Source organism: Engystomops pustulosus, chromosome 2 (genome assembly GCF_040894005.1).
Source record: "Engystomops pustulosus chromosome 2, aEngPut4.maternal, whole genome shotgun sequence".
NCBI classification, from domain to species: domain Eukaryota; kingdom Metazoa; phylum Chordata; class Amphibia; order Anura; family Leptodactylidae; genus Engystomops; species Engystomops pustulosus.
In genome coordinates, this window is record NC_092412.1 from 19,842,873 (window position 1) to 19,869,241 (window position 26,369).

Here is a 26,369-nt window from a genome sequence, read left to right on the forward strand (position 1 = left end):
GGCAGGATTATAGAGGAGGCAAGCGTCCCGGGGCCTCCACCACTTTGCCCTTAAAGGGGCCCCCACCAGATGTGGGTGATTCGGGCGGATATGCTGTATTTGGGTCCCATCTCCCCGGGCCTTATCCAGCAGATGTGCCCCGACTTCATTCTATGGCAGAGCTAGGGACCAGAGCGATCGGAGGTGTACAAAGATGGTGATGCCATCTTGGTACACCTCCGGTATCCACTATCCTGACATCGCGTAGGAAGGGAAGGAGGTCAGCGCGCATCGAGGGAATAATGGAAGGTGAGTACAATTTTATTGTTTTACCTAGGACGATATATAGTTATTATGGGGTTGTATATAGTTATAATATGAGTATGTATATAGTTAGTTATTATAGGGGGACTGTATATAGTTAGTTATTAAAGGGAGGCTGTGTATAATTATTATATGGGGTTGTGTATAGTTATTATAGGGAGGATGTATATAGTTATTATAGGTGTACTGTATATAGTTATATTGAGGCTGTATATAGTTATTATAGGGGGCTGTCTATAGTTGTAGGGGAGTTGTATATAGTTATAGGGGGGCTGTATATAGTTAATGCTGGGGGGTGCATATAGTGATTACTAGGGGCTGTATATAGTTATTGCTGAGAGCTTTATATAGTTATTGGTCGGGGTTGTATATAGTGATTGCAGGGGGCTGTACACATTGATTACTAGGGGGTTGTTTATAGTTATTGCTGGGGTGCTGTATTTAGTGATTACTGGTGGCTGTATACGGTGATTACTGGTGGCTGTATACAGTGATTGCTGGGAGTTGTATATAGGGATTGCTGGGGAGCTGTATATAGTGATTGTTGGGGAGCTGTATATAGTGATTACTGGGAGAGCTGTATATAGTGATTGCTGGGGAGCTGTATATAGTGATTGCTGGGGAGCTGTATATAGTGATTGCTGGGGAGCTGTATATAGTGATTGCTGGAAGAGCTGTATTTAGTGATTGATGAGGGAGCTGTATATAGTGATTACTGGGAGTTGTATATAGTGATTGCTGGAAGAGCTGTATATAGTGATTACTGGAAGCTGTATATAGTTATTTATGGGGTGTTGTATATAGTGATTTCTGGGGGCTGTATATAGTGATTGCTGGGGGGCCGTATATAGTAATTGCTGGGGGCTTTATAAAGTGATTACTAGGGGATGTATGTAGTGAATGCTGGGTGTTGTAAATAGTGATTACTGTGGAGCTGTGCACCCAGAGTCCCCCACCAACCTTAATCCGGCCCTGGTCAGCACACTGTATCTCACAGCACTAGAGGAATCATGAAGTGTCTGCTTAGAGAGTCCTCACCTACACTGACCATCACTGAGTTATAGGCGCTAAAACATCAATAAAACTGAGTAAAATTGTAAAGTAAGAGTTTAAAAATTATCTTTATTGTGTAGACATCACTAGGGGATTGAAATTGAGAATATTTTTTCATGGGTCCTATAATTGCCAAACTCTCCATAAGGAGAACTTTTACTTCCTGACCCTTATATTAACTGGTTAATTCTGTGAATTTTTGTTCATCCACAGACAGACTCAAGGACATATCAAGCTTTTGGATCGTGATACAAAACTAGACTGCAGGATGTCCTGTATACTCTGTGACCTTTAGACTTTTACCATGGTAGACATAGAAATAATGGTTGCTCATGGGTAAACCTTAATGTGGTGGTTTGATGGACAAGAAATGATCATCTTCGGTTGTTCATAGAGACTTTCTCAGAATAGATGGGCTTATATGGGCAGATTATAAGAGAAGAAGATGAACTCAACCTTTTGGACCTTCATGCTAGAAGACCAGATAAGTGACTCCAGATTGAAAACCTTGTCTCATTTTGTGTTTCTCTATTTCCTGCACCTCAACTTCTCAAGATGTTGTTTGTCCCCTCTCAAGAATATTTGGTTTATTAAGTCCTCAACTCAAGGATACATGAACCATATAGACGGTCAGATGTTGACTCCAGATTGAAGACCTCCTGTTTATCTAGATCCCACAAATGTACTTCTCCAAATCCCTCCATTAATCTTGGTTGTGTCTTCAAGAATATTTTGGTCATCCAAAGGTTTATTCATCCAGACGATGAAAGAAGAAGCTCAAACCAAGGACTTGTCAACCATACAAGATTGTAACAGAAGACTAGACTAGATGTTGACTCCATGGTTGAAGACCTAGTCAGCAGGTTTATCTTTTATCACATCCGTCAATTTTTGTCATCATTTATGTTGGTAGTTACTACCCCGCTCCAGTACCTTCTCATTTGGGTAACGTAGTTTCCTACCATTTTCTGCCCAATGTTCATCTCAGTTTTGAACTGCAGGGTTCCTACTCCCTCACCACAGGATTTCCTGCATACCCTATGTGTAACAAAATAACAATGTTACAGTAGACTCTTGGGAGAACATCAATGACCTGGACCCATTAGATGCTCATATTCCATAGAACCTAAGACATGTGAATGATTGGTTGAGGGACTCTAAAAGCAACAAGATAGGCAACCTAATGTCTAATAGGCAACCTAATGACTTCTATGTCTATATCTATATCATTTAGAATGACTTTAATGCCCCGGGGAGGGGGCATTTCCTGCCGTAGCAACTTACCTTCCCTCGTTCCAGGGGTGGTCTCCTCGCTTCGGCGCTTGTGTTCTGAGATTTAAAGGGCCAGCACATCGGCAATTGGCGCTGGGTGGCCGCCTTCCCTGTTATATTCCCATCCCCTTCCTGTGTCCTCTGCCGGATCTTTGTGCCTCGTGGCTTAGAGAAAGCTTGTTCCCTATGTCCTGTGCAATTTCCCGTTGTGACACCGATTCCGTTCCTGACTTCGCTCCTCTGCTGCTAGCCCTACCTTGTACCTGACTCCAATCCTGTGCCGCCTGTCCTGACCTCCAGCCTGTCCTTGATTCCGCCTCCACGATACTGTACCTCCCCATGGCCACCACTGCGAGCAAAGTCGCGCCTGTGGAGCAACCTGGTGGTATTCTGCCGCAGTAAGTCCAACCCGCTTTGCGGCAGTTTCTAGACTTGTAGAAAGGGTTAATGGACATTGAGACATCTTTGACTGCATATCTCTAACTAAAGAGAGGCTAGTGATTTTCCACAGCCATAGAAGAAATAGTTTTGAAGAAAAAAACAGACTTGTTTACTGCAAAAAGCAGCCTGGCAGGTGCTGTCTGGAAACTTGTTTACCACTATAGAAACTTTCTGCCATAGAAAATGATGGGGACTCAATGTAAGTCTATGGGAAAATGGGAAAATGTCATTGTTTGTGCTGAATGACTCCTCCCCCAGTAGAAGGTATATAAGGAGAATAGTCCCAGTGCACTGCAGTTGGTGAATACTGCTTGGAGGAGAAGACTCTGCCGCATTCCCTGACTGATAAGAAGCTGGGATGGGGATACATTGCCATAGACCCTGGGCTCCTAGCCTTTGGCCAGGGTATCAGACTTTTGCAAAAGAAAGGGACAGCTAGCCCAAGCCTTTCCTCAGCATTAACCCTTCTTCTGTCAGGGAGGAGAGTGGAGAAGTCAGCACTGCTGTACTGTTTTGCAGCTGAATATCTTCAGGTAAGAAGGTAACCGTTTACTGCACACACCTTACCATCCCTTCCCGACTTGTGGTTGCACCTCAATACAGGGGCGTAACAACAGAAGTAGCAGCCATAGCAGCTGCTACGGGGCCTGCAGTATCAGGGGGCCCTGGACTCTGACCTGCCACTTTAAAGAATGGAGGATGTGCACTGTTATATACATATTGGGGCAGATTTACTTACCTCGCCCATTCGCGATCCAGCGGCGCGTTCTCTGCACAGGATTCGGGTCCGGCCGGTATTTATGAAGGTAGTTCCTCCGCCGTCCACCAGGTGGCGCTGCTGCGCTAAAAGTCATCTCATCGCACCGGAATGCACCACCTCGGACCAGGTGAAGGTAAGCGCTCCCCAAGCGACACTTTTTCGTTTTTTAAATGCGGCGGTTTTTCCGAATACGTCGGGTTTTCGTTCGGCCACGCCCCCCCATTTCCGTTGCGCGCATGCCGGCGCCGATGCACCACAATCCGATCGCGTGCGCCACAATCCCGGGGCAATTCAGGTACAATCGGCGCAAGTCGGAAATATTCGGGTAACACGTCAGGAAAACGCGAATCGGGCCCTTAGTAAATGTGCCCCATTATGTTGCACATTGTAAAGCATAATATGTATATAACAGTGCAGAGGAGAAATGTCCGGGGAGAGGACGGCAGTACTGGGAAGCTCTCATCAATACTTCCCGCCGTCTACTACCCCCATGTGGTCAGCAACTACTGGGCTCCAAGAAGTCAGATCTATGGCCAGTGACCCCACGTGGGTCTAATAAGACTGCCTGACATTGAGTACATACATGTGTGTATAAATATATGTGCTGGTATCAACTGTATGTGTTTGCATATTCTGTAGGTGTGAATATGCTGTATGTGGGTATAAGCTGGGTATGTATGTGTATTCTGTATATGTGTGTATATACTGTATGTTTGCCTGTGTATGTGTGCGCATGTGATGTATGGTGTGTATATATACTTTCTGTACAGTATGTGTCTATAATGTCTATATACAATATATATGTGTGTATATGGTGGTGTTTTATTACTGTAAATATGGTGTGTATATACTGTATGTGTGTATGAAAGTAAATGATGTGTATATATATATATACCATACAAGCTGTAGCTCTTGTTGCCTGTGATAGTAAATAACTGCTCTAAGCTATAACATATTAGAATGGGATAACAAAAAATATTTAACATCTATCTGTATCTATCTCTAATTATCTCTATCTATCTCTATCATATTACCACACACATAAGCGTCTTATACTAATTGCCTATAGTGACCAATCAAAGCTCAGAGCTCCTATTAACGACCTGTGGAAAAATAGAAACTGAGCTGTGATTGGTTGTTTATATATTAGATGTGTGTATATAATAAGCGCAGGTGTATGATAGCCCCGCCGAGCATCCAGGGCAGTCGCATACACACCGAATCACAAGTGCTAGCGATACTCACGTGGCACCGAAGCCCTGATAAATACCCCCCATTATAGCTGTTATATCTATATCATTAGGTGTGCGAATATGTGTGTATATATTGTATGTATGTGATGTATTTATACTGTACTTGTGTATAAACATGTAGACGTGTATGTAATGTGTGTGCATATACTGTTTGTATGTGTGTATATAAGTGTATAAATGTGTGTGTATGAGTGCAGAACTGTGTATGTGTGTATATAAGTATATAAATGTGTGTGTATATAAGTGTATAAATGTGTGTGTATGAGTGCAGAATTGTGTATGTGTGTATATAAGTATATAAATGTGTGTGTATATAAGTGTTTAAATGTGTGTATGAGTGCAGAACTGTGTATATGTGTATATAAGTGTATAAATGTGTGTGTATATAAGTGTATAAATGTGTGTATGAGTGCAGAACTGTGTATGTGTGTATATAAGTGTATAAATGTGTGTGTATGAGTGCAGAACTGTGTATATGTGTATATAAGTGTATAAATGTGTGTGTATATAAGTGTATAAATGTGTGTATGAGTGCAGAACCGTGTATATGTGTATATAAGTGTATAAATGTGTGTGTATATAAGTGTATAAATGTGTGTATGAGTGCAGAACTGTGTATGTGTGTATATAAGTGTATGAATGTGTGTGTATGAGTGCAGAACTGTGTATGTGTGTATATAAGTGTATAAATGTGTGTGTATGAGTGCAGAACTGTGTATGTGTGTATATAAGTATATAAATGTGTGTGTATATAAGTGTATAAATGTGTGTATGAGTGCAGAACTGTGTATGTGTGTATATAAGTGTATAAATGTGTGTGTATGAGTGCAGAATTGTGTATGTGTGTATATAAGTATATAAATGTGTGTATATAAGTGTATAAATGTGTGTATATAAGTGTATAAATGTGTGTGTAGGAGTGCAGAATTGTGTATGTGTATATATAAGTATATAAATGTGTGTATATAAGTGTATAAATGTGTGTATATAAGTGTATAAATGTGTGTGTAGGAGTGCAGAACTGTGTATATGTGTATATAAGTGTATAAATGTGTGTGTATGAGTGCAGAATTGTGTATGTGTGTATATAAGTATATAAATGTGTGTATATAAGTGGGTAAATGTGTCTGATTGTATAAACGTATGTATACAAATACTGTATATATTAAGAGGAAAGGGGGCACCATGCAGAGGTCTGTTATAAGGTCCAGCCTCTCCTAGTTAGGTATATGCTATCAGCCCAGCATAGCGTTGGGGCTACTCCTAACCTCTTTACTGTACTATATCTAGACCCCCCCCCCCCTTCCTTTGCCTAATAATTCACATTTCATGGTCTTTAGAGAGCAGCATGACAATACAACGTTAAAAGTAGTCATGGCACAGCATCGGATACGTGGGATAGAATATTAGAATATTTCCAGATTATTCTCTCTGTTCGTCACGACATTGGTTTTATACAGGACTAGAGATCGTAATCATTCATTCTGAATCATGAATAGAATTCCAGCGGTGTAGACTGACACACACACAGGCAAAGGAGTATTGTCAGGGGAGATGAATCCCTGCAGATTTAGGCTCGTGGAGAAGCCGGGCGGCCATTAGCGGCATTTAATGAAGAATAGGAAAATCATATGAATAGAATATTCTGCAGGACCCCCTCCCCCATAAATCCTACAAATCCCCTGTAATTGGCTGTCATGTCTGCACCCCCTGCGCCTGACATCTCCGCTGCAGTGACAGCCTCCAGCTACGCTCTGAACCCGCTGCCACCTCGCCGGGCGCATCCCTGCACCTTCCTCCTCCTCCATCTTTCTGGTTCCTTTGTTCTTGAGGCTCCTCCTCCTCTGTATGGAGAACAGGCTCCTCCGTCACCCTCATATACGCCAAAATATTCCAAAATATCTCAGTGGATCTATTGAATTTAGGAGAGATGTACGCCCAATGATGACGGATCATACTCCCCCTTTGAAGCATATTTAAACAGAAGAAAAATAGGCCAATTTTTCAGCCCATCAAAATTTTTGGCTTTCTGTGCCTCTAACGCCCCCTTCAGGATTCATAGCGGAATGATCCACCTCAAAAAACAGGACCTAGTATTTGCAATACACTGTGTAGGGTATTATCAGTGTACTACATGGCAGTATTCTATGGGCGGTATGTGGTGGTGTTATCAGTGTACTACATGGTAGTATTCTATGGGCGGTATGTGGTGGTGTTAGCAGTGTACTACATGGCAGTATTCTATGGGCGGTATGTGGCGGTGTTATCAGTGTACTACATGGCAGTATTCTATGGGCGGTATGTGGTGGTGTTATCAGTGTACTACATGGCAGTATTCTATGGGCGGTATGTGGTGGTGTTATCAGTGTACTACATGGCAGTATTCTATGGGCGGTATGTGGTGGTGTTATCAGTGTACTACATGGCAGTATTCTATGGGTGGTATGTGGTGGTGTTATCAGTGTACTACATGGCAGTATTCTATGTGTGGTATGTGGTGGTGTTATCAGTGTACTACATGGCAGTATTCTATGGGAGGTATGTGGTGGTGTTATCAGTGTACTACATGGCAGTATTCTATGGGTGGTATGTGGTGGTGTTATCAGTGTACTACATGGCAGTATTCTATGGGTGGTATGTGGTGGTGTTATCAGTGTACTACATGGCAGTATTCTATGGGCGGTATGTGGTGGTGTTAGCAGTGTACTACATGGCAGTATTCTATGGGCGGTATGTGGTGGTGTTATCAGTGTACTACATGGCAGTATTCTATGGGAGGTATGTGGTGGTGTTATCAGTGTACTACATGGCAGTATTCTATGGGAGGTATGTGGTGGTGTTATCAGTGTACTACATGGCAGTATTCTATGTGCGGTATGTGGTGGTGTTATCAGTGTACTACATGGCAGTATTCTATGTGCGGTATGTGGTGGTGTTATCAGTGTACTACATGGCAGTATTCTATGGGAGGTATGTGGTGGTATTATCAGTGTACTACATGGCAGTATTCTATGGGTGGTATGTGGTGGTGTTATCAGTGTACTACATGGCAGTATTCTATGGGCGGTATGTGGTGGTGTTATCAGTGTACTACATGGCAGTATTCTATGGGCGGTATGTGGTGGTGTTATCAGTGTACTACATGGCAGTATTCTATGGGAGGTATGTGGTGGTATTATCAGTGTACTACATGGCAGTATTCTATGGGTGGTATGTGGTGGTGTTATCAGTGTACTACATGGCAGTATTCTATGGGCGGTATGTGGTGGTGTTAGCAGTGTACTACATGGCAGTATTCTATGGGCGGTATGTGGTGGTGTTATCAGTGTACTACATGGCAGTATTCTATGGGAGGTATGTGGTGGTGTTATCAGTGTACTACATGGCAGTATTCTATGGGAGGTATGTGGTGGTGTTATCAGTGTACTACATGGCAGTATTCTATGTGCGGTATGTGGTGGTGTTATCAGTGTACTACATGGCAGTATTCTATGTGCGGTATGTGGTGGTGTTATCAGTGTACTACATGGCAGTATTCTATGGGAGGTATGTGGTGGTATTATCAGTGTACTACATGGCAGTATTCTATGGGTGGTATGTGGTGGTGTTATCAGTGTACTACATGGCAGTATTCTATGGGCGGTATGTGGTGGTGTTAGCAGTGTACTACATGGCAGTATTCTATGGGAGGTATGTGGTGGTGTTATCAGTGTACTACATGGCAGTATTCTATGGGCGGTATGTGGTGGTGTTATCAGTGTACTACATGGCAGTATTCTATGGGCGGTATGTGGTGGTGTTAGCAGTGTACTACATGGCAGTATTCTATGGGAGGTATGTGGTGGTGTTATCAGTGTACTACATGGCAGTATTCTATGGGAGGTACGTGGCGGTGTTATCAGTGTACTACATGGCAGTATTCTATGGGCGGTATGTGGTGGTGTTAGCAGTGTACTACATGGCAGTATTCTATGGGCGGTATGTGGCGGTGTTATCAGTGTACTACATGGCAGTATTCTATGGGCGGTATGTGGCGGTGTTATCAGTGTACTACATGGCAGTATTCTATGGGCGGTATGTGGTGGTGTTAGCAGTGTACTACATGGCAGTATTCTATGGGAGGTATGTGGTGGTGTTATCAGTGTACTACATGGCAGTATTCTATGGGCGGTATGTGGTGGTGTTAGCAGTGTACTACATGGCAGTATTCTATGGGAGGTATGTGGTGGTGTTATCAGTGTACTACATGGCAGTATTCTATGGGCGGTATGTGGTGGTGTTATCAGTGTACTACATGGCAGTATTCTATGGGAGGTATGTGGTGGTGTTATCAGTGTACTACATGGCAGTATTCTATGGGCGGTATGTGGTGGTGTTAGCAGTGTACTACATGGCAGTATTCTATGGGCGGTATGTGGCGGTGTTATCAGTGTACTACATGGCAGTATTCTATGGGCGGTATGTGGCGGTGTTATCAGTGTACTACATGGCAGTATTCTATGGGTGGTATGTGGCGGTGTTATCAGTGTACTACATGGCAGTATTCTATGGGCGGTATGTGGTGGTGTTATCAGTGTACTACATGGCAGTATTCTATGGGCGGTATGTGGCGGTGTTATCAGTGTACTACATGGCAGTATTCTATGGGCGGTATGTGGCGGTGTTATCAGTGTACTACATGGCAGTATTCTATGGGTGGTACGTGGCGGTGTTATCAGTGTACTACATGGCAGTATTCTATGGGCGGTATGTGGTGGTGTTATCAGTGTACTACATGGCAGTATTCTATGGGCGGTATGTGGTGGTGTTATCAGTGTACTACATGGCAGTATTCTATGGGAGGTATGTGGTGGTGTTATCAGTGTACTACATGGCAGTATTCTATGGGTGGTATGTGGTGGTGTTATCAGTGTACTACATGGCAGTATTCTATGGGTGGTATGTGGTGGTGTTATCAGTGTACTACATGGCAGTATTCTATGGGAGGTATGTGGTGGTGTTATCAGTGTACTACATGGCAGTATTCTATGGGAGGTATGTGGTGGTGTTATCAGTGTACTACATGGCAGTATTCTATGTGCGGTATGTGGTGGTGTTATCAGTGTACTACATGGCAGTATTCTATGTGCGGTATGTGGTGGTGTTATCAGTGTACTACATGGCAGTATTCTATGGGTGGTATGTGGTGGTGTTATCAGTGTACTACATGGCAGTATTCTATGGGCGGTATGTGGTGGTGTTAGCAGTGTACTACATGGCAGTATTCTATGGGAGGTATGTGGTGGTGTTAGCAGTGTACTACATGGCAGTATTCTATGGGCGGTATGTGGTGGTGTTATCAGTGTACTACATGGCAGTATTCTATGGGCGGTATGTGGTGGTGTTATCAGTGTACTACATGGCAGTATTCTATGGGCGGTATGTGGTGGTGTTAGCAGTGTACTACATGGCAGTATTCTATGGGAGGTATGTGGTGGTGTTATCAGTGTACTACATGGCAGTATTCTATGGGCGGTATGTGGTGGTGTTATCAGTGTACTACATGGCAGTATTCTATGGGTGGTATGTGGTGGTGTTATCAGTGTACTACATGGCAGTATTCTATGGGCGGTATGTGGTGGTGTTATCAGTGTACTACATGGCAGTATTCTATGGGTGGTATGTGGTGGTGTTAGCAGTGTACTACATGGCAGTATTCTATGGGCGGTATGTGGTGGTGTTATCAGTGTACTACATGGCTGTATTCTATGGGTGGTATGTGGTGGTGTTAGCAGTGTACTACATGGCAGTATTCTATGGGCGGTATGTGGCGGTGTTATCAGTGTACTACATGGCAGTATTCTATGGGCGGTATGTGGCGGTGTTATCAGTGTACTACATGGCAGTATTCTATGGGTGGTACGTGGCGGTGTTATCAGTGTACTACATGGCAGTATTCTATGGGCGGTATGTGGTGGTGTTATCAGTGTACTACATGGCAGTATTCTATGGGCGGTATGTGGTGGTGTTATCAGTGTACTACATGGCAGTATTCTATGGGAGGTATGTGGTGGTGTTAGCAGTGTACTACATGGCAGTATTCTATGGGCGGTATGTGGTGGTGTTATCAGTGTACTACATGGCAGTATTCTATGGGCGGTATGTGGTGGTGTTATCAGTGTACTACATGGCAGTATTCTATGGGAGGTATGTGGTGGTGTTAGCAGTGTACTACATGGCAGTATTCTATGGGCGGTATGTGGTGGTGTTAGCAGTGTACTACATGGCAGTATTCTATGGGCGGTATGTGGTGGTGTTAGCAGTGTACTACATGGCAGTATTCTATGGGCGGTATGTGGCGGTGTTATCAGTGTACTACATGGCAGTATTCTATGGGCGGTATGTGGCGGTGTTATCAGTGTACTACATGGCAGTATTCTATGGGTGGTACGTGGCGGTGTTATCAGTGTACTACATGGCAGTATTCTATGGGCGGTATGTGGTGGTGTTATCAGTGTACTACATGGCAGTATTCTATGGGCGGTATGTGGTGGTGTTATCAGTGTACTACATGGCAGTATTCTATGGGTGGTACGTGGCGGTGTTATCCCTTGTGAAACAAATGCATTACATATGTTTTGTTGTAAGGCAGAATTATTTAGGAACCTTGTATTGTAGCCCTGACTGATATCAGCACATTCCCGGGGTAATATTTTATGGATTGTATAGCGGTATTATATAGGCACAATTTATTGGGGTACTTTATGGTAGTGTTATCCCCTGTAAGACAAGTACATGACAAAGGTTTGCTGCTGGTGCTGTATGGAAGTATTTTTTTATACAGCAGAATATTATTGTCTGTGAACCATATGGCAGTATTATTTTGGCACCATATAATACACTGTAGATGTTTCTGTAAACTGGCATGTGTCTATGAATTGTACAATTTTGCTGCTATATACTGTAACCCAGTAATCAGAATAACGCAGTGGCATTCTGTTAATGTAATGTACTGCACTGTATGGCGGTACTATTTATTCACTATATAATGTAATTTGGTCAGGGTAGTGTTTTGATTGAATGCATTAGGCAGTAAGATAACAAGGGCACCTTTTGGAGGTATTATTTAATTACTTTGTGGTATGGCTGTTATATTAAGATATTATTGTCACATTATTTTATGAATTGCATAGCAGTCTCGAGTATATTGTAGTGAAATTATTCAATGGATTGTATGGCGGTATTATAAGGGCACTATATACAATAGCTCAGATAGTAGGATGTTGTAGTGGTGTTACTCTATGTTCTGTATGGCGGTATTATTAGGGCACTATATACAATAGCACAGATAGAAGGTTAGTGTAGTGGTGTTACTCTATGTTCTGTATGGCGGTATTATTAGCGCACTATATACAGTAGCACAGATAGAAGGATATCGTAGTGGTGTTACTCTATGTTCTGTATGGCGGTATTATTAGGGCACTATATACAGTAGCACAGATAGAAGGATATTGTAGTGGTGTTACTCTATGTTCTGTATGGCGGTATTATTAGCGCACTATATACAGTAGCACAGATAGAAGGATATCGTAGTGGTGTTACTCTATGTTCTGTATGGCGGTATTATTAGGGCACTATATACAGTAGCACAGATAGAAGGATATTGTATTGGTGTTACTCTATGTTCTGTATGGCGGTATTATTAGGGCACTGTATACAGTAGCTCAGATAGAAGGATATTGTAGTGGTGTTACTCTATGTTCTGTATGGCGGTATTATTAGGGCACTATATACAGTAGCTCAGATAGAAGGATATTGTAGTGGTGTTACTCTATGTTCTGTATGGCGGTATTATTTAGGGCAATATATATAGAACAGATAGAAGCATATTGTAGTGGTGTTCTGTATGGCGGTATGATTGGAGAATTGTATGGTAACTTTGATGTGACGTGTCTCCCTTTTTGGCTGTGACTTCATCGGGGAGAGTTGCTTTTTTTATTTTATGGTGGCATCTAAGTAGCTAGACAAAGGGGTGCGACACCATTGTCATGATCGCAGAAAACCAGTTGTCAGTAATGGGGCTCATTTTCTAAGGGTCCGCGGACCGTGATTCCGCCAGGATTCCTGACGATTTCCGTTTTGCGCCGAATTGCTCCAGCATTTTGGCGAACGTGATTGGATTTTGACGCATCGGCGCCGGGCTGTACGCAACAGAAATGGGGGGGGGGGGGGGCTGTTGGACAACCCGACAGATTCGGACAAACCACGGAATTTAAAAACTCACATACATCGGGAAGAAGCAGGTGAACTCTGGCGGACCTCAGCGCAGAATCAAAGGATGCAGGAACTCGGGCGCACAAGTTTATTGAATTGCGCCGGACCCAAATCCTCGTTGAACAACGCAACGCAGGATCACAACAGGACCGGGTAAGTTAATCTGCCCCAATATATCCAGGGGCCCATGCCTTCTAGAGGGGTCATGGCCACCAAAACCACCTACCAAAGACCAGACCTTGGTAGGGTCTTCTCATGTGTCAAAATGTTTATATAAGTCAGGAAGTTCGTTGTGTCTTGACAATGTGGATATCCTCACTATGGGGCAGATTTACTTACCCGGTCCATTCGCGATCCAGCGGCGCGTTCTCTGCGGTGGATTCGGGTCCATTCATCAAGGCAGTTCCTCCGACGTCCACCAGGTGGCACTGCTGCGCTGAAGAGCATCGGAACGCACTCAACCACACCGGTCTATTCCTAGTGAAGTGCAAGCTCCGCGACACTTTTTTATTTTTTAAATGCGGCGGTTTTTCCGAATCCGTCGGGTTTTCGCATGCCAGCGCCAATGCGCCACAATCCGATCGCCAAAATCCCGGGGCAATTCAGGTAAAATCGTCGCAGATCGGAAATATTCAGGTAACACGTCGGGAAAACACGAATCGGGCCCTTAGTAAATGACCCCCTATGTGTTAAAGCTAGTATCCCCGGGCAATCAATGATTTGTGGGCACACACTGGAAAACTTGGTTATAGATGTAAAGGTCATATTTTAGCTAAAAAAAAAAACCCACAATAAACTGCAGTCCCCACCAGGTGTAGGCAACAGCATTGCATAGGGGGGGGGGGGGCGCAAAAGTTACTCCAAAAAGTCACCAACACCACAGCAAGATTTATCTATGGGAAATCGACCCAAAGATAAAGGAGGGGAAAAGTTAAGAAAAGTTAAAAACAAGTGCTCTCTTCCTGACCCATGATAACCCCCCCCCCCCCCATTATCTATTTATCTTCCAATCTATATCTATAGAAATATATTTCCATCTATAGGATCTCTCAATCTATGGGGCACATTTATCAATCCGTTGTGCCGATAGGGCATTTTAAACGCTTGGTCTGACTTACCGTAGAATTGTGCCGTAACCTGCGCCTGAACATGCGCAGGCTATACGGAGTGCACAGGAGCGGGTCAGGAATGCCCGGTGCCGGCCCACTGAGACCCCAATCAGCAAGTTTGTCCCAATTACTGGCAACCTACAGGGAATTGCACCTACGGCCGGGCGTATGTGCCCGAAAAATAGTCAGACCCGAACAGCTCAAACTCCAAACCCCCATTCACCCAACGCTTTTATCACCTGTGATCTGTCTAGCACACCCCCGGTCAGGGGCGTAACTAGAATAGACAGGGCCCCGTAGCAGACTTCTGAATGGGGCCCCCCTTCCCGTTTTAATTTTTGCATATTACACTCACATATAAACACACACATTTATTTACCTATACATAAACATACAGTTCACACACACATTTATACACTTACACACATACACATCACATATACACACATACAGTGCCATATACAAACATACAGCATATATATAATGGTGCATATCCTTTATTCTTTATTGTCAGGTTGGATGACGGGGCCCCCTTGACACTGTGGGCCCCATAGCGGCTGCTACCACTGTAGTTACGCCCCTGCCCCCAGTGCACAATGCCACCATTTTGGGGAGGATCTTCGCTCCCCGATGATATCATGTCATCAGTAATTCAAATGCTACTGCAGACTTTGACAGAGGCAGTTAAACAGTTAACACCCGCAATCGGTGCCATCACTGGTGTCACTAGTGGGGGGGTCTGGGTTCAGTTCATCACTAAGGCCAGACAACCCTTATAAAAGTGCTCCTATGTCTTTCTATCTTCTCCCTGTTAACCCCTCACCTTCCATTTCCCTTCATCCCACACTTCCCTCCTCCTAAACACTTACAAGAACCGAGCGTAAAAGATAATTGCCGAGACGCCCGCCGATTGGCTGTTCCCATGGTAACTATCTCGGTGTAGTTTTCTCGACAACATAACAACAGAGCCGATTCTCCATTACTCGCTGTGATTGGGTTTATTCACATATTCAGGGCTCATTAATCAGAACTGGTTACATCTGCTGCTCTTAAAGGGACCTCGTCGCTATTATCATAGTAACATCACATTGTGGTGACATCAGATTCTGTAGATCGATGTAGTATTTGTGAGAATTTATAACAAATTTGTGTCATTTATTGCCCCACAATTCAGATCCATGATGCTTTGCAGCACACAGACTTTCTGTAATGTGGGCGGGGCTTCACCAGGATCGGGAGATTGTTATTCTCCTTGATTCCTGTGCGGGAGAGGGCTAGATATAGGAATATTACATTATAGGTCACTTAATGTATCAAGACATTGTGCATTGTGGGAAAATGAGACGGCCCAGTTCTAGGATAGTTACTAAATCCCATAGGGGGCCATAAGGCCCCTTGCCCCCCCAGCATAATTCTATACTATCCGTACAGTGGCCATTTTATGAGCATCCATGATGACATAGTAGTTGCTATTCACACTTATAGATTCTATAAGATAAGTTTTATAAGGACTATAGGTTCTATAAGATTTAAAGGTTAAAAAAAATAAACCGTATGTATTATGCTTCCCATCCCCCTCTCCAAGCAGATCATTTGTTATCCATAGTATCGTGCTATAGGATGATGCAATCATGTGACCAGGTCACATGACTATAGGCGATGACATCACTTTGTATGACATGTAACCTATTCCTTTCCACAAGAGTAAAATTTGGAGAGGGTTTTTAATAAAAAAAAACTATTAGTCAATTTGTCTATACAGGCAGTCCCCTACTTAAGGACACCCGACTTACAGACAACCCATAGTTACAGACAGACCCCTCTGACCTCTGGTGAAGCTCTCTGAATGCTTTACTAAAGTCCTAGACTGCAATGATCAGCTGTAAGGTGTCTGTAATGAAGCTTTATTGATAATCCATGGTCCCATTACAGCAAAAAATGTTTAAACTCCAATTGTCACTGGGGCCATATTTTTTTATGTCTGGATCTACAATTATAAAATATACGGTTTCGACTTACATACAAATTCAACTTAAGAACAAACCTCCGGACCCTATCTTGTACGTAACCCGGGGACTGCCTGTATATATATCAAAAATCTATATTGATTGATAAAAAAATATATATTGATAGAAATCCCCTTTAAGCAGCGACCGGATATCGGAATTGGGAATCAGATAAAACAATATTCAATGAATTTGTACACATTAGTAAACAAATCGTATGAAAAAAATACACTATACTATAAAAAAAAAAAAAAAAAAAAAAAAAAAAACGACAAAAAAATTCACTAAGAATACCCAGTAGGTGGGAGTAAACGATAATCGAGAAATAAACAGGAAGAAATTCTGACCAATCAAATTTTTTTTACTATTTTTTTTCCTCATAAGGTATAGTACAGAATTGGAACCCTACACGTTCATCAATATTGATACAGAAGAATTGGAAAAAAAACCCATGACACACCGATATGGGATGGGTCATGTTATCCTTAATAATAATACACATTATTATCTATACTGAAATTTTCAGTCATTCTAATTTTGGCTTCATCTGACCTGTATGAAGAACTTGCTCCCTTGTCCTGCTTCCCTTGGCTTTGGAGTGTGTTTGCTGCCTCCTTGGACATCGGATTGGCACTGGTTAACTTTTCCCGGTGTTGGATGATTTTAGTCTCCTCTACCACCGATACCAAAATCTCAGGGGTGACATTGTAGGCGATGGCTACCCTTCCCGCAACCTCAGCATCAATCAACCTCTTCTCCACAGGTGGTAAGATAGAACCCATCAGGTCTTTCTTCTTCCTGTCTTCCACAGGAGGGATGTAAACTGGACCCTGGATGGGTTTTGGAATCCAAGGGTGGTCATCTTGGCGAGGGATTGGCCATGACCTGTAATCTTTCTTGTATTGGGTCTCTCTTTCCAGAGGAGCTTCGGAGGGTAGATATTCACTCCTTGGTTTGCAGCTTTGCTCGGGAGTTGACTTCCAGGGCTTGAAATCCTGTCTCATGACGGATCCTCTGGTGGACTCCAATCTTCTCGAGAAGTCCCTGGATGACCTAGACTGGCCTCCATAGTATGGCTGAGTTTCTATGGCAGCAGACCCAGGGCGTGGTTGCTGGCTCGGATGAGGTCCATCTGTTACTTCGGAATATTTTGAAAACATTAGAGGGACTGCAATGTCACCCTTGTCTTGTTTGTTCCCAAATCGAGCAATGCAGCACGCTCGGGTGACACACGGCCAGGCCATTTTTTGACAACCTTGAGAATTTCTATCTTCTTGGAGATGTGTAGATTCGTCTTGTTCCCAATTATTGCTCTTTAAGATGAAGAAATTATAGATGTTCCTATTGCTGGTTACCAAAATGAGGAAGCCAAAAATTCCTTAGGATAAAAAAAGAAATCTTGCCCTGTAGATCCCTTGTAAGTGCAAATCGAAAAAAATTTTCTTCCGTTCCTACCAAATGGCTTCCATGGATCTACGAGGGTCTAGTGCCGAAAAATTCAAGTAGATGATGCTCGGAGGTTGTCTCATGCCTCTTCTCTTTGGATCATAAATTTTAATTTCGCATCCAGTAACCTCCAGTCATAGTCGGGAGAAGAAATCCGGCAAACATCTCTAAAAGGAGGGACCCCACCCACCTTGCTCCCTGCATCCCCAGATGCCAAGGAAAAAGAGTGAGAGGAGAGGGGGAGGAGAATTTAATGCTGGCAAAAGATCTCCACTATGCAGTACCTAAAATGTAATATCAAAGGAGGGCGGAAGGAGTGGGGGAGGGAGTTCAATACATTTAACCCTCGATGGCCAGGTACGGCACATCTGGCACATGCACCAATCACTGGAAGGCTGAGGACTGCAGGAGACGCAGCTCTGGTGTGAAGGGTGCAGCTCTTCGGATGATAATGAAGCCAATCCAATGATTACATTGTATCTGTACCATTGCATCACCAATGCCAACCCTCTAAGGACCCTCAACAGCAAACTGCACCCCTTAACACTTTCATTACAAATAACATATACAAAACCAAGACACATCCAAGCATAATAGGAGCGGAGACCGTCTGTGCAGGAAATCATATCCCTGCAATACTCCGCACAACCAGTTGGGTTGCGTTCAGCACCAGAGTCTATGGACAGTGCACATCACATCTCTATGATACTGCGATTATACAGCAGCCCTCAGCTTCTAAGCTCACGAAAAGGAATTCACCCAATTGCATCCAAATTTTCATCATTTTTATTCCCATTCATCATGTTCATCAATATTTTTTAGCATAACATCCATCCTATCCCATTCTACACGTTACCATTCTATATCCTTCTTTCATTTAATATTTATTGCAATAAACAATTTTTGACATTTTTGTTTTAAATTCAGCCTACAGTATTTGAATTGTAATATTTTACCCAATTTCTAGAAAATTCTAAATTTTAATAAATAGGTAATGATTATCACTCGTGCAAATATTTTTGGTTCGACATTGACATATTCACACAAAGCAGCTGATTTTATTGTTTTTCACACTGTATCTGCCAAATCCTGGCAGCTGATTGGTTGCGAGGGAGTCGTCATGACATGTTTACAATGAGAATTCCCTGGAGTGTAGACTGGTTACAAAGGAATAACACCCTTTCTTAGTGGCCAATTATTTATAGAATTTCAAGGGTCATAAAAATTGGTTGCATTTTAATTTTGCAATTTTTTTTAGTTTTTCATTTTTTAATTAGTATTTTTTTAAGTAATTACTGTATAATAATAATAATAATGTATAATGCATTCAAATAAATGCACATCATCTATGAAAAATAATAATTAAATTATAATAAATAAATAATAATTGAAATAATAATTAAAATTGGATTTTAAATTGTTATTATTAATAAATAATTTTAAAAAAATAATACTGTAAAAAAAACAAACAAATGCAAAAGAAAATTAAAAAAAATTGATTAAAAAAAAAGTTGAAATAAATTAAATGAAAGCCGGCAGCTAATATATTTTAGCCTCAAGAAAAATTTTGAGATAATCTATAGGTAACATATAATATATAGTATAATAATATACTTTTGTTAATAAAAAACATCAAAAATGTAAACGTAGACAAAAAAAAGTAGGGTTGGGTGTTAAAGAAGAAACCAAAAATTAAAAAAAAAATTTGATTCATTTAAATAAAAACTAATGTTAACATTGATTATTTTTTAGTTTTAGTGTTGTTTTTCAGTAGAAAGAAAAATGAAGGACAGATTAATAATTAATTTCCATTGTGCTTTACTAGGATACTGAGCAGCAGTTTCCAGAGATAAAAGTAAAGCAATAAGATTTTTATTTAAAAAATTATTTGAAATATTGTAATTTTAGAGAAGTTATTATTTCATAAAAAAAAAATACTTTACCACTGGTATCACACAGTTACCATAACAACTGTACCAGCAACCAACCAGATGTTTATATTCACCAGCCTGACTAGTTCTATCCACGATCTGATTGGCTCTTAAGAACAATCTCGTGTTTTCTTATTTACGATTGGGCCGTAATATCAGAAGAGTTTTTTTTAATGACTGTGACATGCATAAAGTTAAGGACCAAAAAATTTGTAGAGAATTTTTTCTGACCTGTATGAGGTTCCCACTCCTCCTTCCTCTTTGATCTGTCTGTTGACTAGATCAGCTGCATCCCTGGGCCTCAGGCCTTCCATGGACCATCGTGTAGATGGAGACTTCTCCCTGTTTTGCTTTTCTTGGACTTCTTTATGAGAGGCCTTTATATCCGCCACACTGCTGAAAGTAACAGAGGCCTTGACTTTAGGAACCACTACCTCTGTAGGCTCCACTTTAGGTGGTTCCTCTGCCCTTTTCTCTGGTAAGGCTACTGGTGTTTTCTTCATTTTGGCAGCGCTTGAGGCTGTCGGGGCAGTGAGGCCTGGTGAAGGCTTTGGAATCCATGGATGGTCCCCACGTCGAGGAATAGGCCAAGCTTTGAAATCTTTCTGGTACTGTGTTTCGTTTCCAAAAGGAGTTTCGGAGGGTTGGTACTCGCTTTTGGGTTTGCAGCTAGCCTCTGGCTTTACCTTCCAGGGCTTATAATCTTGTTGCATGACTGAACCTCTTGATTCTTTGCTATGCACAGGCCCAGGATGGTGGGACAAGTCTCTGGTAGAGCCAGCAGCATGATCTACCTCCACATGGGCAGGCTGCGCCTCAATGGCAGAAGAACTAGGACGGGTTTGTGGTTGTTGAAAGTGAGCATGAGTTTGCTGACCTGTTTCGGTGACCTCAGAGTACTTGGTGAAGACCAACGGGACCGCAATGTCACCCTTATCCAACTGGTTCCAGAAACGGGCTATGCAGCACGCCCTGGTAATACAGGGCCATGCCATAGTCTCCACCCTGAATGTAGTAAATGAGGACACTTGGATTTCCCCTCCACCCACCTTGCAAGACGTAGAATAGTAACAGTTTACTCAAGAGCAATCCCGATGATCTCCTTCCAGAAGACTGCACAGTCAAGGGTAGGCAACGGTATTCTAGGCAAATGTGACAACTCCCAAAGATATGTTTTTGGTTTTTTTTTTTAATCTAAGTCATGGTGCAGATAAACCTCTTGTGCTGGTTGCCCTTTCGCCGCTTTTTCCCATCGATGTGTTGATGCAAGACAAGCTCTGGAAGATGACGACCCAGGACCTCCACTTTCCGCAAGTCTATGTCGTGATGATGCGGGAGCTCAAGTCAATCCTGGTGGACATCCTTCCACACCCACAACCAGAGTGCGTGTGGTGTTTCCTTTGCAATCCTGGCAGTAAGACCCTGTCACAATCGGAAAGCGAGATCTCTGCAGGAAGTGGTCCCACCCACCCTGGTATCTGCATCCCAAATGCTGCTGCTGCTGATGAGGAGGGGGGGGGGGTTGGAGGAGGAGGAGGTGGAGAGATGCTGGGAGAGAGATGGCTCCTCCGTCAGCACGCAACGTCTCAAATGAATGGAGAGGAGGCTGCTTGTTACTGCAGCTTGTTAACCGTTCATAGTCTGGAAGGGGGTCAGGCGGGGAGCAGATGGGTTTAATTACCCCCATTGTCACTTTCCACTTAGCAGAAGCTTTGTGGCAGGTTACACTCGGATGAAGGAGACATCATGTGAATTATTTATGCTCGAACCTTCACTGTCTGCCATGGAAGAGACACATCAAAGTCACAGTCGCTCAAAATGTGACATCAAATATTTATTTTCACGCCCGACAAGTACGGAATTTACATATCGGCCAAATTTACGCAAAGAGCTGGACTTAACGTGTACAGAATGAGCTGCTTTTGTCGAAATATTGATGCAATTTTTGGACAAAAAAATATTCAATATTGAAAGAAATGTTGAAAATGGATACAATGTTTTTCAACAGTTCAGCTAGAAATTTATGGAATTTTATTAGAAAATTTTTAACCAACTTTACACTTTTACACCATAAAGAGAATAAACAATTTATCAAAATTTGTGAAATTTTGTAGCAGGTGAAATTTCATCTAAAGTTTTATGAGCTATAGAGTTCACATAGGCTCCACTTTTCTCTTGGATTAGATTTGATAAAAGACCCTATTATAGTTTTGGAAACAAAGAGAAGACAATAGGCAGTGAGAGGTCCCTCCTTTGTTAAAGGGATGATTACAGCCTGATTATAGGCAGACATACACATTACATGATGCCCGAATCCACCCATTTTTGCATAAATATCTGACCATTTTATAAATATATATATTGGGATGTCCCTTGATGGTATATGGGGAAAGAATGGATCAATCTTATTGGAATTTGAGACACTTGGTCCTTAAATTTCTTAATCATTATCAAATCAGTGGGGAACTTGCGGACATCAATAATATGGCTGATTCCAGCTGCTGGTATAGTGTTTGAACTACATGCACCTCACCAAAAGCCATCATGATAAACCAGGAGCACTAACTCATAGATCCAGGCACTGTGACTATGGTAATTTTCTTATATTTGTTACCCGTGGCCTCCTCCCTTCTAAAATCAGCTTTTAAAATGATGCAAAGAGACAGAAGGTCTATGGGGGCGTTACCAAAGCCTCTCCGTGTTCAGGCTTCACAGGATGTTACACTGTCTTCCCTTACCCGCTGGGCAGTTCCCCTTCACAGTGTAACAGCCTGTGAAGCTACAGTCCTTCATGCTCATTACCATAATTATACAAGTTGGTTTTAGAAGGAAGGAGGACATGGATAACAAATGGATATCACAGCTCCTGGATCTATGAGGATCTATGAGGATCTCTGGTTTATCATGTTGGATTTTGATGGTAGAGTTCCTACAAGAAAATAAAGGAGTTCATTAGTGATTTGTTTCCAAATCCCATCTAAGATTTCATTAACATGTGACTGATCCGAGGATGCATGTGTATTGGGGAGTCAGGGGGAGTGTCAGGCAGCTGTATAGAGGGCTATTTCATCTGTATGACCAGCCTCAGAATTATCTTCACCCCTGGGTATTGCCATGACACTTGTTTTAGGGTCAATAAATTGTATTTAGGGAGCACATATCACAGCAGGGGTCTTCTCAGCTCAGTCCTTCCGTGTACACAGATTCAGTCTATATAAAGTAAGTAACATTTACTGCACATATTCACTTCCCCTTTTATTAAGTCATGTCATTGCATACAAGCCCAATGTTTCCTCATATAAGAAAACCATCTTATCCTTTCATATGGTTCCAAATCCCTGGGATATTATTTAGAATCTGCATCTACCTTGTGTCTTGGTTAAACTCTAACCCCAAAATCTAGAAGATTCACCTCCTGGTCATATCATCATAGAGCAGTGATGGCAAACCTTTTAGAGGCCGAGTGCCCAAACTACAACAAAGACCCGTTTATTTATCGCAAAGTGCCAACACAGAAATGTAATTTGTGATTTATACTCCCTTCTCTGTCACAGTTTTCATTGATACCAGCACCTGAGGACACCAATAAAGCAGAAAATAGTCCCAGGTAGAGCTGTCACTGTAAAATAGCTCTGTGCACAGCAAGTCCTGGGCTGTCTGGGACTGCAGGAATATAACTGGAGTCATCTCTGGTGATGGCCTGAGTGCCCACAGAAAGGGCTCTGAGTGCCACCTCTGGCACCAGTGCCATAGGTTAGCCATCACTGTCATAGAGGAACCAAGATCCAGAAGAAGTCTCTCCTCCATTGTCAGAATCTGATTGACAGGAAAGGTGGAAACCTGGAGGACAATTTCCACCATCTCTGTGCTTGGTGCCGCTGTCCAGCATGGTGGTGCTGATATATACTATATACTGTGGGAAGTATACAGAGAGGATATACTGATTACACTGGGGCTAGTCATGACTTGTAGTAACCATAGCAGATCCAGGAACTACTGTGAAGGATAAAGTTTCTCAATGAGGTTTATGGACCTTCACTGATACATTGGGGCAGATTTACTTACCCGGTCCATTCGCGATCCAGCGGCGCATTCTCTGCACTGGATTCAGGTCCGGCCGGGATTTTTGTGGTGATTCCTTCACCAGGAATAGGCCGGTGAACTTGAGTGCATTTCAGCGGACTTCAGTGCAGCAGCGCCACCTGGTGGACAGCGGAGGAACTACCTTAGTGAATCCCGGCCAGACCCGAATCCACCGCAGAGAACGCGCCGCTGGATCGCGAATGGACCGGGTAAGTAAATCTGCCCCATTGTAACAAACTATCAGGACAGGAGAGATTTGTGCTGCTGATGTGGAAGGTCTAAAGCCGATACATTGTAACAAACGGATCAGGATGGAATTTCATTCACTAGGGTCAAAACCAAAATGTTTCAGTTACAAAATATCTGCTTGCTGTCACATACTGTAAGTCATAAGGATTGGATCGACAGGATTGGGGCTGATTTGCTAAGCAGTCATGGATCACAAGAGCAGCAGCGGGCGTGCATGTGCTCTATTAATCTCTATGGTGCTGATGGCAATCTCCGTCAGCACCATAGAGATGAATGAAGCAGCCGGTGCATGTGTACATTGGGGGTACAACGGACCCCGTTTTTGTTATCTATGGTGGTCCCATCACTGAGACCCCCAATCAGCCTTCAGATAGGGGCTAACTTGAATGTCACTGGAGAACCCCTTTAAAGAACTCAGTGATTAAAGGGGGTGTCTCACAAATGTCACTTGTTTTCCAATATACATAAGATAAAGGAAAAAATATCTGATAGTTGGGGGAGCTCCCTACAATAAATGAAGGGGGATAATCTATTTATCGATTTCATGGGAATGAAAGATCCCTGGCAATCTATGTACTTCTCCATCCACACGGATGTACAAAGGACCCCAGTAGTTGTGATTGCCGGTGGTCCCACTGGTTGGACATATAACCTCTACCCAACCCGTGCTCTTTGTTTATTTAAAATATTCTCTCACTTAATTTTTAGTCTTCCACTCATGTTCCTAAGACTTCTCTCGAGCTGCACCAATTCTCTGGAATGCCCTTTCCTGGTCTATCAGACTAATACCCACCCTCCAAAGTTTAAAACATACTCTTAAACCCATCCTTTTAGGCAGATCTATCGCACTCCCATAATGCAGCTTTAACTCTCGCTTTATTAACCCATCCTGTTACCCTGTAAGCACTAGAGACCATTATACAGGCGGTCCCCTACTTAAGAACACCCGACTTACAGACGACCCCTAGTTACAAACGGACCTCTGGATGTTGGTAATTTACTGTACTTTAGCCCTAGGCTACAATAATCAGCCGTAACAGGTAACACAGGCGTCTGTAATGAAGCTTTATTGTTACTCCTGATTCTTATGACAACCCAACATTTTTAAAATCCAATTATCACAGAGACCAAAAAAATTCTGTCTGGGGTTACAATGATAAAAAATACAGTTCCGACTTACATACAAATTCAACTTAAGAACAAACCTACAGACCCTATCTTGTATGTAACCCGGGGACTGCCTGTACAGGTTTCTCTGCAGTTCCAATGACCTTGGGTTCTGTATATAAGATGGCAACAGACTTTTAATTTTTCACCTAAGATCTCTGCTTGCTGTTAGTAAATGAAAAATATTCTTGTTCTCTTCCAGAATATGAAAATTCATCCTGGTCCAATATGTTTTATAGTTGGAGGTTTGCTACAGTTGTGTCCAGTGAAGATCCTCTGTGAGCATAAAATATCAGCAGCGCAAATCTTTCTCCGGTCCAGAGAGTTTGGTACAATGTATCAGTGCAAGTAACGTGTATCAACCTGGACAATTGAAACAAACCTTCTGCTGTGAGAAGCTTTAGGCAATAACAGCAAGTTTTATTATCGTTATTATTATTATCCATATTTTCCTGTTTCCTCCAGTCTCAGATCCTGAATGTTTCCTGGAGGAGTAGATAGTGAATTTTTTGAGTTGTGCAGAATCTGCTGAATCACGGCCGCTTGTGTTATAATCAAGTTTCACGAATCTCTGGATGAAGAATGTAACTGGGGGCTGCATTTAAAGGGGTTGTCTGCGCAACATCCCTCACCGGGGCTTAGCCTTTTCTTGGGGCCTGGAGGCAGCCAGAGCCCAGAATACCGGAGTGGCTGGCGATTGCGGTCTTGGGCGCGCTGATGTCACGGTGCTTGGTATTGGGACCAGAGGGCTGTTCTACAGCCTGGCAGGTCTCCAGCAGGGGAAGTGTGCAAGAAATATGGAGGGAGAGGCTGATGTACTGGTTCTCTCTGGGGCAACCCCTAAGTGTCTGTAAGATATGTCCCGGGGGAAAGGATGGGGAAGCCGTAGTGGTAAACAGCCATATCCAGGGATCAGACAGAGACAACGTTGTGCAAATCAATTTACAGTTCTTTATTGAACAGCAGACAATGGCCAGAAAAGGGTAACAGCAGATTCTTTATGTTGGAAGGGTCATGGAGAGTTGGTCCGCAGGAAAAGTGCA

The 26,369-nt window shown here is 42.6% G+C and overlaps 1 protein-coding gene and 1 long non-coding RNA gene across 5 annotated transcripts in view; one reads left to right on the forward strand and one right to left on the reverse strand.

Annotated features, from left to right (window-relative positions):
* MAP6 (microtubule associated protein 6) overlaps positions 1-21,328 on the reverse strand; it is a 63,109-nt gene extending 41,781 nt beyond the window's left edge. The window contains exon 1 of one of the 4 annotated variants that reach the window (XM_072133910.1): positions 20,059-21,328. In XM_072133910.1, coding sequence (XP_071990011.1) covers positions 20,059-20,822 — 764 coding nt within the window. In that variant the 5' untranslated portion in view covers positions 20,823-21,328. Of the gene's footprint in view, positions 1-17,002; positions 18,363-20,058 lie in introns of those variants that run through there. The other 3 variants (XM_072133911.1, XM_072133913.1, XM_072133914.1) reach the window with 3 other exon arrangements.
* The window catches only part of LOC140117327 (uncharacterized), a 31,509-nt gene extending 5,819 nt beyond the window's left edge, over positions 1-25,690 (forward strand). The window contains exon 3 of the long non-coding RNA XR_011853004.1: positions 25,529-25,690. This is a non-coding gene — a long non-coding RNA (uncharacterized lncRNA). The remainder of the gene's footprint in view (positions 1-25,528) is intronic.
* Positions 25,691-26,369: the final 679 nt, after the last annotated feature.